At 44.5% G+C, this 15,168-nt stretch overlaps 1 protein-coding gene across 2 annotated transcripts; it reads right to left on the bottom strand.

Moving 5' to 3' along the window:
- Positions 1–579: 579 nt before the first annotated feature.
- On the bottom strand, positions 580–14,697 carry LOC142496895 (pancreatic secretory granule membrane major glycoprotein GP2-like). 2 transcript variants are annotated; one of them, XM_075603969.1, is made up of 11 exons: positions 14,566–14,697; positions 11,233–11,250; positions 5,347–5,559; positions 4,960–5,061; positions 3,946–4,166; positions 3,501–3,655; positions 3,038–3,280; positions 2,616–2,772; positions 2,327–2,390; positions 2,054–2,089; positions 580–1,036 (listed from the first exon to the last, which is right to left on the bottom strand). In XM_075603969.1, exons 1-11 carry the CDS (start codon positions 14,690–14,692, stop codon positions 975–977), a joined length of 1,398 nt encoding a protein of 465 aa, XP_075460084.1. In that variant the 5' UTR covers positions 14,693–14,697; the 3' UTR covers positions 580–974. The 2 variants fall into 2 exon arrangements, with proteins under 2 accessions (XP_075460084.1, XP_075460085.1); XM_075603970.1 differs by having other exon boundaries at positions 5,347–5,526.
- Positions 14,698–15,168: the final 471 nt, after the last annotated feature.

Here is a 15,168-nt window from a genome sequence, read left to right as displayed (position 1 = left end):
ACGTCATAGCCATGTCTCCAAGCCGCGCGCGTCACTGCTTGCCCTATAAACACTATTCGTGCACGCACAACGCACGCGCACTAGTGCGTACTATATTACAAGCCTTAGCATGATGCAGAGTGCTACCAGTTTAGATTATTTCTTCCTAATGTTGCCCTGCAGACTGAGTAACACTCTCATGCTGGGACAGGAGAGGGTGTCAGAAGGAAGGATTCTCACTTATCAGTACAGGACACAACACCCCCCAAAAACACCACATATTTAAAGCATTGAAGGGAGGAGAAAACCTTGCTATGTAAAGCTATTACCTCTGAAGTGGGAGAGCCATGTCAATGGGACTTTAGACAGCTCACTTTCCTTCTGACTTGGGTATCAGTAATTAGATTGTAAGATCTTTGTAAAAGGTGAAGGGGATATACACACACACACACACACACACACACACACACACACACTCGGTTTTGTAAACTTTGATGTTACAGATGGATTTCATAATAACCGATGGAGCAGACCAGATATAGCATATAATAAAAATATATTTATTTTATACAAGAATAGAAGAGGTAAATACATTCAGTTTACAGATAAAGTCTCATTACGTCCGGCCCGTTCCACGTGTCAGAACAAAGAGTAATATACACAGAGCTGAGGTACAGGACCGGGGGGAGGAGCTGAAATACACAGCCCATCTCAGCAGACCCCCTCAGAAGTGAAAGAGCCTGGTCTGTGTGCTGGGGAGGGAGGAAAGGAAGAGACTCAGCCCCCCAGCCTGGGGCAGATAATCACAGGACGCCCCATTCACCCCCGAGTCTGAGAGGAGCCTCCTCCTCACAGCCCCATATGATAAATACATTCCTAGTCTGGTGAAGAAGAATAAATTATTCCCAGTCCCTCAGAATAAAGCCTTGATTATGAGAAGCCCAGAACCTGCTCCCGTAACACCCAGCTCAGCAGACTGAGCGCCAGGAGTCTCCTCAGAAGAGTTTAGTGCACAGAGGTCCGAGCAGGGAGGCGGCCAGCACAGCCCAGGATACGGCTACAGAGGGAGAGAGAGAGGAGGTTATATTGTTGGAAGGAGGAACAGTAAGGATATATCATAATTATAGGAGGATATATCACTGACTATACACAGGGATTATATGTCATAATAACAGAATATTATATCACTGAATATACACAGTGACTCTGTGATAATGAGAGGAGGTTGTGTACCTCTGTGGTTATGTCCATTGCTTTTGTACACATTCACTTTTTTAAGCTCTTGTTTCTGCATCATTAGCGCACATTTCATTGCTTTATATACATTTCCATTTCTCGTGAGTCTGAGATCTCACTAATACGAGGCCTCCATCTCACCGGCTTACTGGGAATTTTGCCGTTGCAGTAGTGCGATGCTATCACTTGGTAGTGTAACTATAATTGTTTTTCTTATGAACACTCTGACTGTTCACAATGTCCCAAATGGAACTCATTAAGGGCCATGTTAACTAAGAATTGCTACTCCTGTGCCAGAAAAGACTATACAGGCCATATACTGGAATGTGTAATAAATGGCCATATTTACTATGCTGTGCCAGAAGGTAACGTAAGGAGCAGCACTGCTTGGTATATGTGGCCCTTACTGGGTTTGGAGCATATAATATTTTACCTCTATAAACCTGGCAGTTTCTTTTTTATTATGGGGGTATGTACAGTAATAGTATGTCTTTGAGTTATTAAACCTGTTCATGGGGAGCAACCCTCACTCCTGACCCGTGATGCCTGTTCTGCATAAGGCTAGTTAAGGGGGACATCAAATGCACAGTACAAGTAAAACATTCTGTAAGCCTTGTACTGCATCATCTTAGGTTGCTGAGCAAGCTGGTGTATCTCCCATAATGCTTTGCTGTGAACCTACTGCTCTCTTTCCTCCTTCACACATTAGGTGACTGGGCATTAACATGATGTATTCTATTCAATATTTTATACTGGCAGAGATGTGCTGTGTGAGAAAACAGTACAAAGGCTCCTAGGAAGCGTCTCTGTGACTGGGACATACTGGGAATGGTCTTACCTGTGTGGGATCCAGAGCTGCTGTAACTGTTATCATCTGGAAGGAAATGTTAAACATCTCATTAATTTACACCATTATTGTTATGAAGTGACTGGGTGGTAATAATATTAGGATGAGTCGATAGAAATAAGAGTGCAGCAGAGGGTAAGAGAACAAAAGAAAGTGGGGCAGATACAGGAAGAGAGAATTCCCTGTAATAATGACATGTAGCAGTGAGGAGAGAGCAGAGGACCTGCAGTGACACAGGCTCAGGCTGTCAGGACAGGAAGTTACCTCTTAAATTCACCACAATCTGTAGTGTGTCGCCTGCGTCACTTGCTGCCCGGCCCGAGGTACACTGTGAGGAAGGACACACAGCATGTTATGTTCTGATCTATCTCCTCCCTAATTTACCATTTGTAAGAGATGTACACTATGCATGAGAGTTTACAGTCTGAGCACATTCTTACATGCCGTGGATCAGCTCTGCATGTTACATGGTGCGATGACATGACGTGTCACATAGTTTCCAGCCTCTCTCCATGAGAGGGCATTAAAGCAGTTAGTTACCCCTCTCACTTACCCCAGTGCAGGTTCCATTCTTGTCACACAACCGCACCTCACAGCTGATGAACACTTGGGCTTGACCTTGAAATGCGAATGAGCTGATTTTGATTCTGGCCTCCAGAGCCGCCCCGTTCTGTTGAACCTCTGTGGAAACCCCCTGGTTGGCTGGACAGCTGTGAATAAAAATACACTTCTATGTGAGATGAACACAAAAAGACTCAAAGCAGCAAATCCAGAAGCGAGCAGCCCTGAGTGTGTAAATTCCTGCCTCATATCCCAGAAATGAATGGATTATAGCAGGGCAGTGTAGCGATTTTACTGCATATGCAATGTTTCCAATATTGTAAACAGGTCTCTGATATAAAAATAAAGACCAAATGATACAAGTGGGCAGATTAATGTAGTGATACACTCATCCAGAAGACAGATCAGACTTACCCTCCGCTCACTAGTGGCACTTTGTTGACATTGTTAGCGTCGCCATCAGGAGTGGCAAAGCATTTCTCCACCCTCAGGGCAAATTTGTCTCCATCCACAGCTGAAGAAAACAAGCCAAGGAAGACGTCTGATCCAACTAGTACTTCTTCGCTACTTTGTATTGGTCTGGTATATGCTTGATCCCAATAAGCAGCCATGGTGGTGGGAGCTGAACCCTCTCCGCTTGCTGTGAGATTGACGGTGCTGTAAGAAATGGATAGTTTATTAAATAAAGATTTCTATTAAGTTTTTTTTTTTTTAGACATATAAAACACCCAAATCCCTGCACTCTCTCTCTGCTCATCTCTCTCTGCTAATAGTGTGTGTAGCACAAGCTCTTCCTCTCCCCTCCTTTACCCTAGTTTTCCTCCCTCTGATATCTTTGCTTTTCTCCACGGCTCTTTCTGAATCTGCCTGTCCTCACCTTAGCAAAGGTCTGAGAGCCGCGGCCAGGCTGGTCTGCATGGTCAGGTTGTATGCACAGGAGAAGGTGAGGTTGAGGGGATTGGCAGTGACGATGCTTTTGTTCTGAACGCCGATGTGAAGGCTGTTTATATAATTCACTTTGGAAGAATCCATCTGGAAAAAAGAGAGACTTGTAGGCTCACATGGAGGAATAAAACAAATAGACACAACCCCACAGAACAGTGAGAGACTCTGGCTACATATAGCAGAGGTTGACAGTCTCACAGGTGAGAGAGGCTGCGACAGAAAGCATGAGAGAGGGGCCGATGATTGTCGCTGAAAGCAACGAGGAGCTGTGACAATATATAAAGTGAGAGGGCAACAAATGACCGTTCCTCAGGGCCGAGGGAACAATCACATTATAGCCATTTCATTCTCTGCCAACAAGAGGAAGCAGTACTTACCGTCACCACATTCCCGCACCATCCTGTCCGTGGTATGGCCTGAATGCTCTGCACACGCTGGTTGTTGATAACGTCACTGTAGGTGGTAGTGCAAGAATCAGAGTTGTCATTCAGCTTGAAGCTTTTGGTATCATATCCAATGTATTCCAGGAGACACTTACTGAGGGAGACGGTCATTGTATCGGCCTCGCATTTTACTAATGGCACCAGGGCAGACCGGTCTAAAAAGAACAAGGATTTCATCAGTCAATCTGCGAGCACTTGGGAACCCCATAACTCTCTGGACTTGGTGAAGCTGGGTTCACATGCTCACGGCTCAAGTCTTTATTGGAGCTAAACTGAAGACGCCTGAGTCAGTAGAACTAGCCAGTAGTGTGAGATTTGTAACTTCAAACCGGATGCTCATACTGACTTCGGTGGTTATTGTTTTGAGTTTATAAAATGAATTTTACTCTGATACTTCTGTCGTGTGATGTAGAAATAGTTTTACATTTTATATGGATTTGGGGACAATGATAGAGTTACTTTCTTTGTCGGTCCTGGATAATGGATCATCTCTTGACTCCTGTTTTCTCCCTCCACAGCTAAAGTTTTACCCAGTATTGTCTATGTGTTAGTTAACATGATATAACAGGACTGTAACTAAATTTTTACTAAACAGGGCTACTGGAGAGTTGAGATTGTGGTAAAGATGTGCAGATTCTCTATTCTACCTTCCTCACTTCTGACAGTCTGGTTATGTTGAAGTGGTTTCGCTACTAGTGCATGAACATTCGTAATGGGAACTGTAATGTTTGACAAATTGTGTTCACAGCAGCACTGAGATAAGTACATTGAATGGGAATCTGCAGTGTGAGACCTGCAGCACATTGCAGAGCATTGGGCCTCTGGTGCATGGAAATGTTAAGGAGCCCAAATCCCCATCCTCATCACATTGGTACCAGTCTTACTCCGGGAAACCAGACATTGCCAGTATCTCCAGGGCTAAGTGACTTGTTCAGGACAGAAACTTACTTTTGCCTGCGTAGGTGGTGGTGTTACACTGACAGGTCGCGATGCCTGAGACATTAGCACAAACCTCATCACTCAGACACGCGGGGGCACAATTCAACTTGGCTGTAACAGACACAAAGGGGGTTGTTCATTAAACTGCGATAGTGCCGACACACACAAACACCCACTGACCCCCAAATTGTCTCCCATCTGGGAGTATCCCCACTTTCTCTTGCTCGCAGGGCTGCTAGGATACTGGAAACTGCAATCCCCAAGGCCCACACCCTCTGCTCCTCACACATGCCCCCCACACCCCTCCCCATACCCTCTGCCCCTCACATAAGTCCCCCCCTCCACACACCCTCTGCCCCTCACCCCCCTCCCCACACCAAACCTCACACAACCTACTTGTACAGCAGGAGTCAGATGGGAACCAGAACAATCCTGTAGGGCAGCAAGTACTGTCGTTTGCCGAACACTGAGTGGTGGGGATGCAAAGTGTGGTGCCATCAATGCAATTGCATCCATTTTCAGAGTCGCAGCTGCCACCGCAGGAGGCAGCGCTGCACTGAGGAGGGTCAGCACCAGCTGCAGAGAGAAACAGTAGGGGGTCAGTGCCAGCTGCAGAGAGAAGCACAGGAGGGAGGGGGGGGGGTCAGTGCCAGCTGCAGAGAGATGCACAGTAGGGGGGGTCAGTGCCAGCTGCAGAGAGAAGCACAGGAGGGGGGGCAGTGCCAGCTGCAGAGAGAAGCACAGGAGGGGGGGGGGTTAGTGCCAGCTGCAGAGAGAAGCACAGGAGGGGGGGGGGGTTAGTGCCAGCTGCAGAGAGAAGCATAGGAGGGGATCACTGCCAGCTATTAAACCTGCAGAGAGAAGAGCTAGCTGGAAGTTACATGATGAATAGAGGGAGGTAGGGAGGAGCTGCCCTGTACTAATTCTGTAATGCAATGTAAGGTGTAAACCTTCCTGGATTAGCAATCTGTGTCACATGTAAGAAACTTGTTTAACCTAAGTAACTAAGATCTGACACAGTCACAAGTACATAAAGTTTATGCGAGTTAGAGACACTCTTATCTTCTCAGTACAAACCGCCAAGCATTTAATCCCAGCACAGAACATGAGATATACTACGGGGGCTGTATGCTAACGGTCCTTCAGTCCGATGGGCATTAAGCTCCAGTACAGCGCAGGTTAATGAATGAGCCCTGAGGGCACAGGTTACCATAACTGCACAGTCCCTGCACTCAGCAGCTCTCTGGTACAGAATGAGGCCTCAGAGACTGCACAGCAACTTAATCATGGGTTGTAAGTGGCAGTCACACAGTATAATGCTGCAGCTGTGCTGCTAACCATTAGAAATGCACAGCACCCAATGTCCCTAATATTTTTCTGTGAGATTATTACTATTATTCCATATATCGGCCGTTTCCTAAATTAGGAAATGCAATCCATGTCCCTCACAGCATAGCCCCAAGTATCAGGGAGCCGCCGTCTATACCAGATTACTAGAGCTGCCATAAAGCAGAGGAGATAACGCTCATCCGATTCCTAGGATGCAGCAACGAGGGAAAAGTTACAAAACTGCTATGAGAAATCTTTCCGAGGTGGCCATATTTATTGTTGCCTACAAATAGTTTACATTAATATTGTATTTGAATTATTTTTCTAATCATTGCCCAATAAAGGGACTAACACATTTATTAACTTTAATTAAGTAATAACCCCCTCAGAACAGGGCATTACTGGCCAATAATGCCCTGGCTGGAAGAGTTGAAGGCCCGAGGCGAAGCCGAGGGACTTTAACCCAGCCAGGGCATTATTGGCCAGTAATGCCCTGTTCTGAGGGGATTATTACTATTAGAGGCTAAATGTAGACTTTTTTAATAAATAATAGACACTTTTGTATAGTTATATAGATTTTTTTTAATTGAGATAATATTGTACATTTTGTATTGAACTTTTACTGCACTTATTGCTTATTAAAATACATTTGTACATTTCAATTAAAAACACAATTTGAAAACACATGTTTTAAAGACAAGTCATTTGATAATGTTAAGGTATTTTTGTCAACATTTTTGGAAATTGATTGATTTTCTATAGTGTCTTTTAGAGGAGTAATTTGGATTGTTGTCGGGTCTGTTGCCTTTTCTAAAACACTACTCCAATTTTCCCGCTCTTTATTCGTTGGTGTCCAATAACTTTTTAAGGATCCTTCATTTTTATGGCCGGTGACAGCCATTATCTCCCTTGCTTCTAGTCCTGCTGTACTCAGGGTTTGGACGGTTGTTGCTCTAATTGAGTGGTTCGTATAGAGATGAGAAAGTTCTGCGTTTTTACTTAATTGTTTCATTAAATTTGATAATGTGTTTTTACCAATTGGTCTATTAGTGTACCATATTTGCGTTGTCAATAGGTTCTGAAAACTAATTGCTTTTGGCTTTAAAAAAAAAAAACATTGGGCATTTTGTGGTATTTTAGATAAATATTTTTCTAATGGTTTTATTGGGCAGAAGGGACTTTCAGTATTTTCATACATTGCGCCACTGTAATTTCCTCTACTAGGTTCGCTGTGATTTTTTGTTTTCTCATTAAATGAAAGGGTTGCAAAAAAAAATTCTTCTGCATCCTTCTGTATTAAAAACGCTGTTGCAGGTAATTCCCTTTGTCCTTCTCTGCCTCTTCGGCAAAAAAAAAAACTGGACATCAAACCATACTTTATTGAATAGTCCCTCTGGGGTACTGATATCCCTATAATTTGATTTCCTTAGTTTTTTTAGGTCCGCTTCACTAATAGAAGGATGTGATTTTGTTTTATCATTTGAAGTCTTTTTAATTTTTTTTTTAAACTGATACAAATATATTGTTGACTGAAATAAACTCTGAATCATTCATTATATTTATTTTTATTGAATGTGGTGGGCTATTTATATGACGGTTAATAGATGCACGTAAGGATACATAGCTTTGTATACTATATTGATTTCCAGGTTTTTTTCTTACGCTAGCGTAAAATTGCCTTAGTGTGTCATTGAGTTGTGAGGGTTCAAATTCTTCAAAAACAACATGTTTTCTGCGAGCCAATTTTTAAAAAGTTTTATGGCCCATTTTGTTTGAATTCAAGTGTTTTTTTCATTTTTGTCCTTTTCTATTTGATCTAGATTTAATTCATCTAGAGGAATATGTCTTTTCTTTTCTTTTTTGAATCAATGTTTTCTTGTTTTCTTATTTTTAAATTAGGAACTGTAATATATTTATTATTATTTTCTCCATTTTGTAGCCAATCCTTTATTGTTTGGTTTCCAAAAAGATTTAAATTAACGGTAGTAGAGACAGACATTTCGTAACTTAAAGCTGCAGTTCAGTCAATATCCTGCATGTGTGTTTTTTTTAATAAATCAGTTCTGTAGTAAGAAAAAATACTTTTAGCATTTTCTGTTTTTAAAAAAACAACCTTTGAAAGACCAATTTTCTTGTATTCTATTTTAACAAGCATTGGCTAAGGCACTGCCCCTTCATGTCCTGTCACAAGCCCTTGCACACCCCACTAGCACATGTCAGTGCAGGAGTGCTCATGAATATTCATGAGCTTCCACTGAGTGACAGAAGCAGACGAAAAACATATCCCTTCTCTAATGATGTCACCAAATTTCGCCGATCAATACATGGAGAACGAATTGACTGGCAGCTATACAGTTCTTTAGGTAATTAGAGATTGCACACATAAAACTATTGAAGTAAAAAAATTAATTAAAAAAGAAAAGAAAAAGACTGAACTGCAGCTTTAAAGTTGTACAATAACTTGTAGGTTGGCTCGCTGGTCTGTCCTAGACGTACAGTATTACTCTAATACTGAGATGTCTGCAATATGTCCTAACTAGGGTCTCATATATAAATCCGAACTAGCTGATGCACCTGTGTAGGAAAAAGAAGTAAAGTAGAAGATGAGACGGCTGAGGGGTGCGAGAGAGGTTTAGGGGGGGAGGGGGGTAGAGAGGTGTAAGGGGGGAAGATAGGTTTATGGGGAGAGAGAGGTGAAAGAGAAGTGAAGGAGGGGGAGAGAGAGAAGTGGTGGAGGGGGAGAGAGAAGTGGTGGAGGGGGGAGAGAGGGGAGGGGTAAGAGAGTGGTGAGGGGGTAGAGAGTGGTGAGGGGGTAGAGAGTGGTGAGGGGGTAGAGAGTGGTGAGGGGGTAGAGAGTGGTGAGGGGGTAGAGAGTGGTGAGGGGTAGAGAGTGGTGAGGGGAGGGAATAGATGTGAGGGGAGGGAATAGATGTGAGGAGGGGGGAAGAGAGGTGAGGGGGAAGAGAAAGGTGAGGGGGGAAGAGAGAGAGGTGAGGGGGGAAGAGAGAGAGGTGAGGTGGGAGAGAGAGAGTTGAGGGGCGAGAAAAGGGGTGAGGGGAGAAAAGGGGTGAGGGGGAGAATTGGGGGGAATGGAGATGTGGGAGAGAAGTGGGGGGACTGTGATATTAAGTACAACTAGATACAAAGAAATACAAATTACCTTACAGTGGCACAGGCAATAGATGTGATGAGAAATATTCCTTTGTTGCAAACAACAAAGTTACCAGTTGGGACACAGCAGCTCTGACAGCACTAGCAACTGTCAGAGAGGGAGAGAGAGGCTGCTTGTGCTGCCATGTTCAGTGTGGGGAGGAGCAGAGCTGCTGCAGTTAAGTTTTAAACTTGCCGGTTTTTTTCCCAGCGCGAGCCCCTGCATCTCTGCTTTGAGGTGAGTTGGCAAGTTGTCAAAAATTCCGGGCATTACTGAATGAATAATGGCGGGAATTCTGACCAATCAGAGAGCAGGGTTTTCAGTAATGCCCGGAATTTTACTGCTTTAGCCTATAATTAAGTAATAATCCCCTCAGAACAGGGCATTACTGGCCAATAATGCCCTGGCTGGGAGAGTTGAAGGCCAGAGGCGAAGCCGAGGGACATTACCCCAGCCAGGGCATTATTGGCCAGTAATGCCCTGTTCTGAGGGGATTATTGCTATTATAGGCTTATTTTTAATTTTTCATAAAAGATACATTTTTGTAGTCATATTGATTTCTATCAGCATGATTGTCTACATTCTTATGCTTTTACTGCAAGTTTATTAAAAGTAAATTGTACATATACACAGACCCCTCCACACACACACACACACACACACACACACACACACACACACTGCAGCTCCCCCCCCCCTCTACACACACACACACACACACACACACACACACACACACACACACACACACACACACACACACACACTCTCTCTGCAACCCCCTATATACACAAACACGCACTCTGCAGTCCCCTCTATACACTGTGCAGCCCCTCCTCTACACCCACAAAACACACTGCAGCCCTCCTCCACCCTCTACACTCACAAAACACACACAACACACAGCAGCCGCCCCTCTACACCCACAAAACACACACACTAATACAACAGACTGCTGCCCCCTCTACATCCATAAAACACATAAAACACACACCAGCAGCCCCCGTCTACACCCACTGCAGCCCCCATGTAAACCCACACACTGCAGACACACAGACACACAAACAAAAAACACTCTGCACCCCTCCTCCACCCACAAAACACACACTGCAGCCACCCCTCTGCACCTACAAAACACACCCTGCAGAGACACACAAATCAACAACAGACTCTGCCACCTCTACATCCACAAAACACACACCAGCAGCCCCCCCTCTTCACCCACTGCAGCCCCCTGTAAACCCACACATTGCAGACACACACACCAACAAAACACTCTGCACCCCTCCTCCACCCACAAAACACACTGAAGCTACACACACTGCAGCCCCCCTCTACAAGAACAAAACACACACAGCAGAAACACACCAACAAGATTCTGCTGCCCCCTCTACACCCACAAAACACACTCAGCAGACACACAAACCTTTTCCTCCACTCTCCTGTGTGGAGCTCTCTCCAGACAGGGTGGGGGAGGAGTCAGTTCCTTGCTGGTGCTTCTGTCCAATCACCTCCCCTGCTAAGTGCAAATTTCACTCTTTGTGAATGAAACCTGAAAGCTGATTGGCTGAAAAACTTGGCAAGCTGCCAAAAATTCCGGGCTATTACTGATTGGATAATTCTCTGAATTTTAACCAATCAAAGAGCAGGGATTTCAATAATGCCCGGAATTTATCAGCTTTAGCCTATAATAACTTTTATAAACTTATAGTTCCTGATCAGTGCAACGCTGCCTTGAGCCCCATTGTTCTGCGCTGCAGATTATGATGGCGCCTTATCAGCACAGGACAAGAAACACTTACCGTAACATGTCACAGCTCCTAAAGAAAGAGAAAGTAATTACGAGATTAAAATTGTATCACAACAATAATCAAAGCAACAATATATCTATACTATAATTCTAAGTTTTCCATTTGTTTGTATGTCAGAAGCATCGATATCTCACAAAGGGTACCACGTAGCACCACGAAACTTTCACTGTACATTCTGCTGCGGATTTGTAGATCAATGCAACTATTTTGAGTTTCCAATGTGACTCACCTCCCAAATTATGCACATTCTAATGTCTAGCAAATCTCTTACAGCAGGAACAAGGGGCGGGGGCGTGGCTACTAAGGGAGGGGGCGTGTCTGCCTGCTTCAGTGCTGTGTGTCTGATGTGAGATGTGCGGGGGAGATGTGCCAGGGGGGATGGGACAAAACGGAGTGAGTGAGGGGGAGAGAAAATGGAGTGAGGGGGGGGGAAACAGAATGAGTGAGGGGGAAAAGAAAACGGAGTGAGTGAGGGGGGAGAGGAAACGGAGTGAGGGGGGAAGAAAACCAAGTGAGTGAGAGGGGAAGAAAACAGAGTGAGTGAGGGGGGAAGAAAACAGAGTGAGTGGGGGGGGGGGGAGAAAATGGAGTGAGTCGGAGGAGGAGAAAACGGAGTGAGTGGGGGGGAAAAAACGTAGTGAGTGGGGGGAGTAGAAAACGGAGTCAGTGGGGGGGGAGAAAACAGAGTGAGTGGGGGGGAGAAAACAGAGTGAGTGGGGGGGGGCAGAAAACAGTGAGTGGGGGGAAACTGAGTGAGGGGGAGAAATCAGAGTGAGTGAGGGGTGAGAAAACAGAGTGAGTGAGGGAGGGGAGAAAACAGAGTGAGTGAGGGGGAGAAAACGGAGTGAGTGAAGGGGAGAACACAGAGTGAGTGAGTGGGGGAGAAAACGGAGTCAGTGGGGGGAGAAAACGGAGTGAGGGAGGGAGGGGGGGGAAACGGAGTGAGTGAGGGGGAGAACACGGAGTAAGAGGGGGAGAAAATGGAGTGAGTGATGGCGGGAGAAAACAGTGTGAGTGAGGGGGGGAGAAAACAGAGTGAGTAAGGGAGGGGAGAAAACGGAGTGAGTGAGGGAGAGGGAGAAAACAGAGTGAGTGAGGGTAACGGAGTGGGAGGGGGGAGAAAGGAGAGAAGGGGGAAAGAGAGAGAGAGGGGGTAGGAGAGAGAAATGAGAGAGGGAGAGAGGGGGAATGGAGAGAGGGAGGGGGGAAGAGGGGGCCGAGAGAGAGGGGGAGAGAGGGGGGAGAGAGAGAGCAATGGAGGGAGAGAGAGAGGGGAGTGAAGGTTGTAGAGGGAAAATGGAGACACAGAGAGAGACAGACACAAAGACATCCCCAATCCAGCCAATGACACGCCCCCCACTCCTGCTCTAAAAAAATTGCAGGACAGCTGATCGCTCATGCTTGGAGAGATGGTGACATCACCGCTCTCAAGCATGAGCGAGCTCAGCGGCAGCGTGGCCACAGCCTAAAGCAGCGCGGGGAGATGTGCCGGCAGCGGGGGGTGGGGTGGGGACGGGGAGATGTGCCGGCAGCGGGGGGAGATGTACTAACGGGGGGGGGGAGGGGATGTGGCGGCAGCGGGGGAAGATGTACTAGCGGGGGGAGGGGGGACGGGGAGATACATTCCCCGGGCAAAGCTGGGTACAAAAGCTAGTACACTATATAATACATTTAATACATACATTATATATATATACAGTATATATTCAATAATCAAAAAATAAATAGATGATACCGTTCTGTGGCTAACGAAATGCTTTTATTTGTGCGAGCTTTCGAGATACACTGATCTCTTCTTCCGGCGATGTTACAATGAATGAAGGAAGAAGAGATCAGTGTATCTCGAAAGCTCGCACAAATAAAAGCATTTCGTTAGCCACAGAACGGTATCATCTATTTATTTTTGGATTATTGAAGCTCGGCTAACACGGTACTGATACCTCTACAGTATATATTCAATATAGATCTCAATTAATATATATAACGTAAATGGTGCATTGCTTTAGATTGCTCTGCTAGTTCTCTGTGTAGGTTGCACATTTTGAATAAAAAGGGACTTTAAAGGGTTAATATAAGTCTGTTGAAAAAGAAGAGATTTCCGGAGCCAAATATACAGTATAAGTCTGACCAGGGGCTAGGAGGGGTAATATAAGTCTATCACTTCGGGGTAATATAAGTCTATTACTTAGGGATAATATGTCTATTACTTAGGGGTAATATAAGTCTATTACTTAGGGATAATATGTCTATTACTTAGGGGTAATATAAGTCTATTACTTAGGGGTAATATGACTATTACATAGGGGTAATATAAGTCTATTACTTAGGGGTAATATAAGACCCATGGCCCATATTTACAAAGTGATGTTATTCCATAAGACACTTTTTGGTAGTGACAGACACATATGACACTTTGAAGGGAATGCGCTGGAAGGGATCTCATGGAATAGCCCTGCTTAGTTAACATGGGCCAAAATGCTCTTAGATGTACTTGGACTGAATATACATCTCAGGTGCCGGACCCCCTATTCTCAGTATGGGGACCCCTGACTGTGTAAAGTCTGAGCCCCATCCTCAGGTTTTACACAGCCAGGCAGTTCTAGATTTGTGGTTGAATTGCGATGCTGCTCGGTATCCAATACTGCTACTGCTGTAATTACAATCCTTGGGTACCACTAGTTATTTTTCAGTATGAACTTACAGTTCCATTTTCTCCTTAAACAACATTGGCCTTATTTAAATTATTTCATATCATTATTTTATTCTCACCCCCACTTTCTATGTTTAGAGAATAAATACTGTATCCTGAGATCCAAAGAGCTTTGTTACAATCTGTAGAAATCAGACACAGACATTGTGGACAATCTGCCTTAAGAAAATATATAATAATTCCCCAAACATGGTAAGAAAATAAGTTCAGGTTACCTAGCTATATTTATTGAGAGAACACGTGTTTTGGGAGTGATGCTATTTACTGACCGTACATGAAACATACACTGTTATAAATAAAAGCTCCTAATTCGGGCTGTAAAAGCTGAAAAGAAAGCCCATGAAGAACTGTCATGTTGGTCCCTTAACTGCTATTGTAACCCACAAATATAATAACACAAATAATAATAATAATAATAGCATGTTCTTGTATAGCGCTGCTAGTTTTACATAGCCATTTTGCAGGCACAGGTCCTTGCCCCGTGGAGCTTACAATCTATGTTTTTGGTGCCTGAGGCACAGCGAGATAAAGTGACTTTTCCATTGTCACAATGTGTCTTTACTCACTGAGCCACTCCTCCTAAGGAAGAGCGCAGGTCCCTGAGATGTATTTACCTGTTTCTCTCAGCACAGCTGCCACAACAAGGACACACAGGAAATTCATGTCTGATCTTTTTTCTCCTCTTCTTCTACTAAGATCAGTTTGTCCCAGCAGCTCCAGGAAGTTTAAGTAGAGTATCATGCAATCCTCTGCTCTTATAAAGGAAAAGAAGGGTGTGGCTCCCTAGGGCAGGGACAGTAAGGTGGATGACACCCAAGAGGAGTGACAGAGTAAGGAGGAAAGGACACCTTGGGAATCCGATAACATGTCAATCAGAGATTGTCATATTTTGGAATGTGGGTGGAGGAGGATAAGACCAAAGTGTGACTGGGGGCAGGATAGGGTGACACCAGGCTGTCCCTGAGGGAAGTAGGAGAGGTAGCACCAGACTATGACCAGGGTGTGTGACATGTTGATGAGATAACACAATGTTGGAGGGACTTAATAGTTTATATATCGCTGGCGGTGATGTACACAGTGATTATAATTTTACTGCACAATTAGCTCTGATTACAATCTGATTTTGGTGTCTCAGGTTACATTATTCTTATCTGATGAAGGGTCTATGACCCGAAACGTTATGAGATAAACTGGGGGTCTGCGTCGCTGCTGTGTCT

The sequence above is a fragment of the Ascaphus truei genome, chromosome 6 (assembly GCF_040206685.1).
Source record: "Ascaphus truei isolate aAscTru1 chromosome 6, aAscTru1.hap1, whole genome shotgun sequence".
NCBI lineage: Eukaryota > Metazoa > Chordata > Amphibia > Anura > Ascaphidae > Ascaphus > Ascaphus truei.
Note: the sequence above shows the minus strand (reverse complement) of the source record. Positions and strands in the feature narration are given on the sequence as shown.

Coding starts and splice junctions, on each gene's coding strand:
- LOC142496895 (XM_075603969.1), bottom strand. CDS start 14,692: ATGATACTCTACTTAAACTTCCTGGAGCTGCTGGGACAAACTGATCTT. Junction 3,281..3,500: donor GCTCTCAGACCTTTGCTAAG/GTGAGGACAGGC, acceptor CATTTCTTACAG/CACCGTCAATCTCACAGCAA. Junction 2,773..3,037: donor GTGCCACTAGTGAGCGGAGG/GTAAGTCTGATC, acceptor TTTTATTCACAG/CTGTCCAGCCAACCAGGGGG.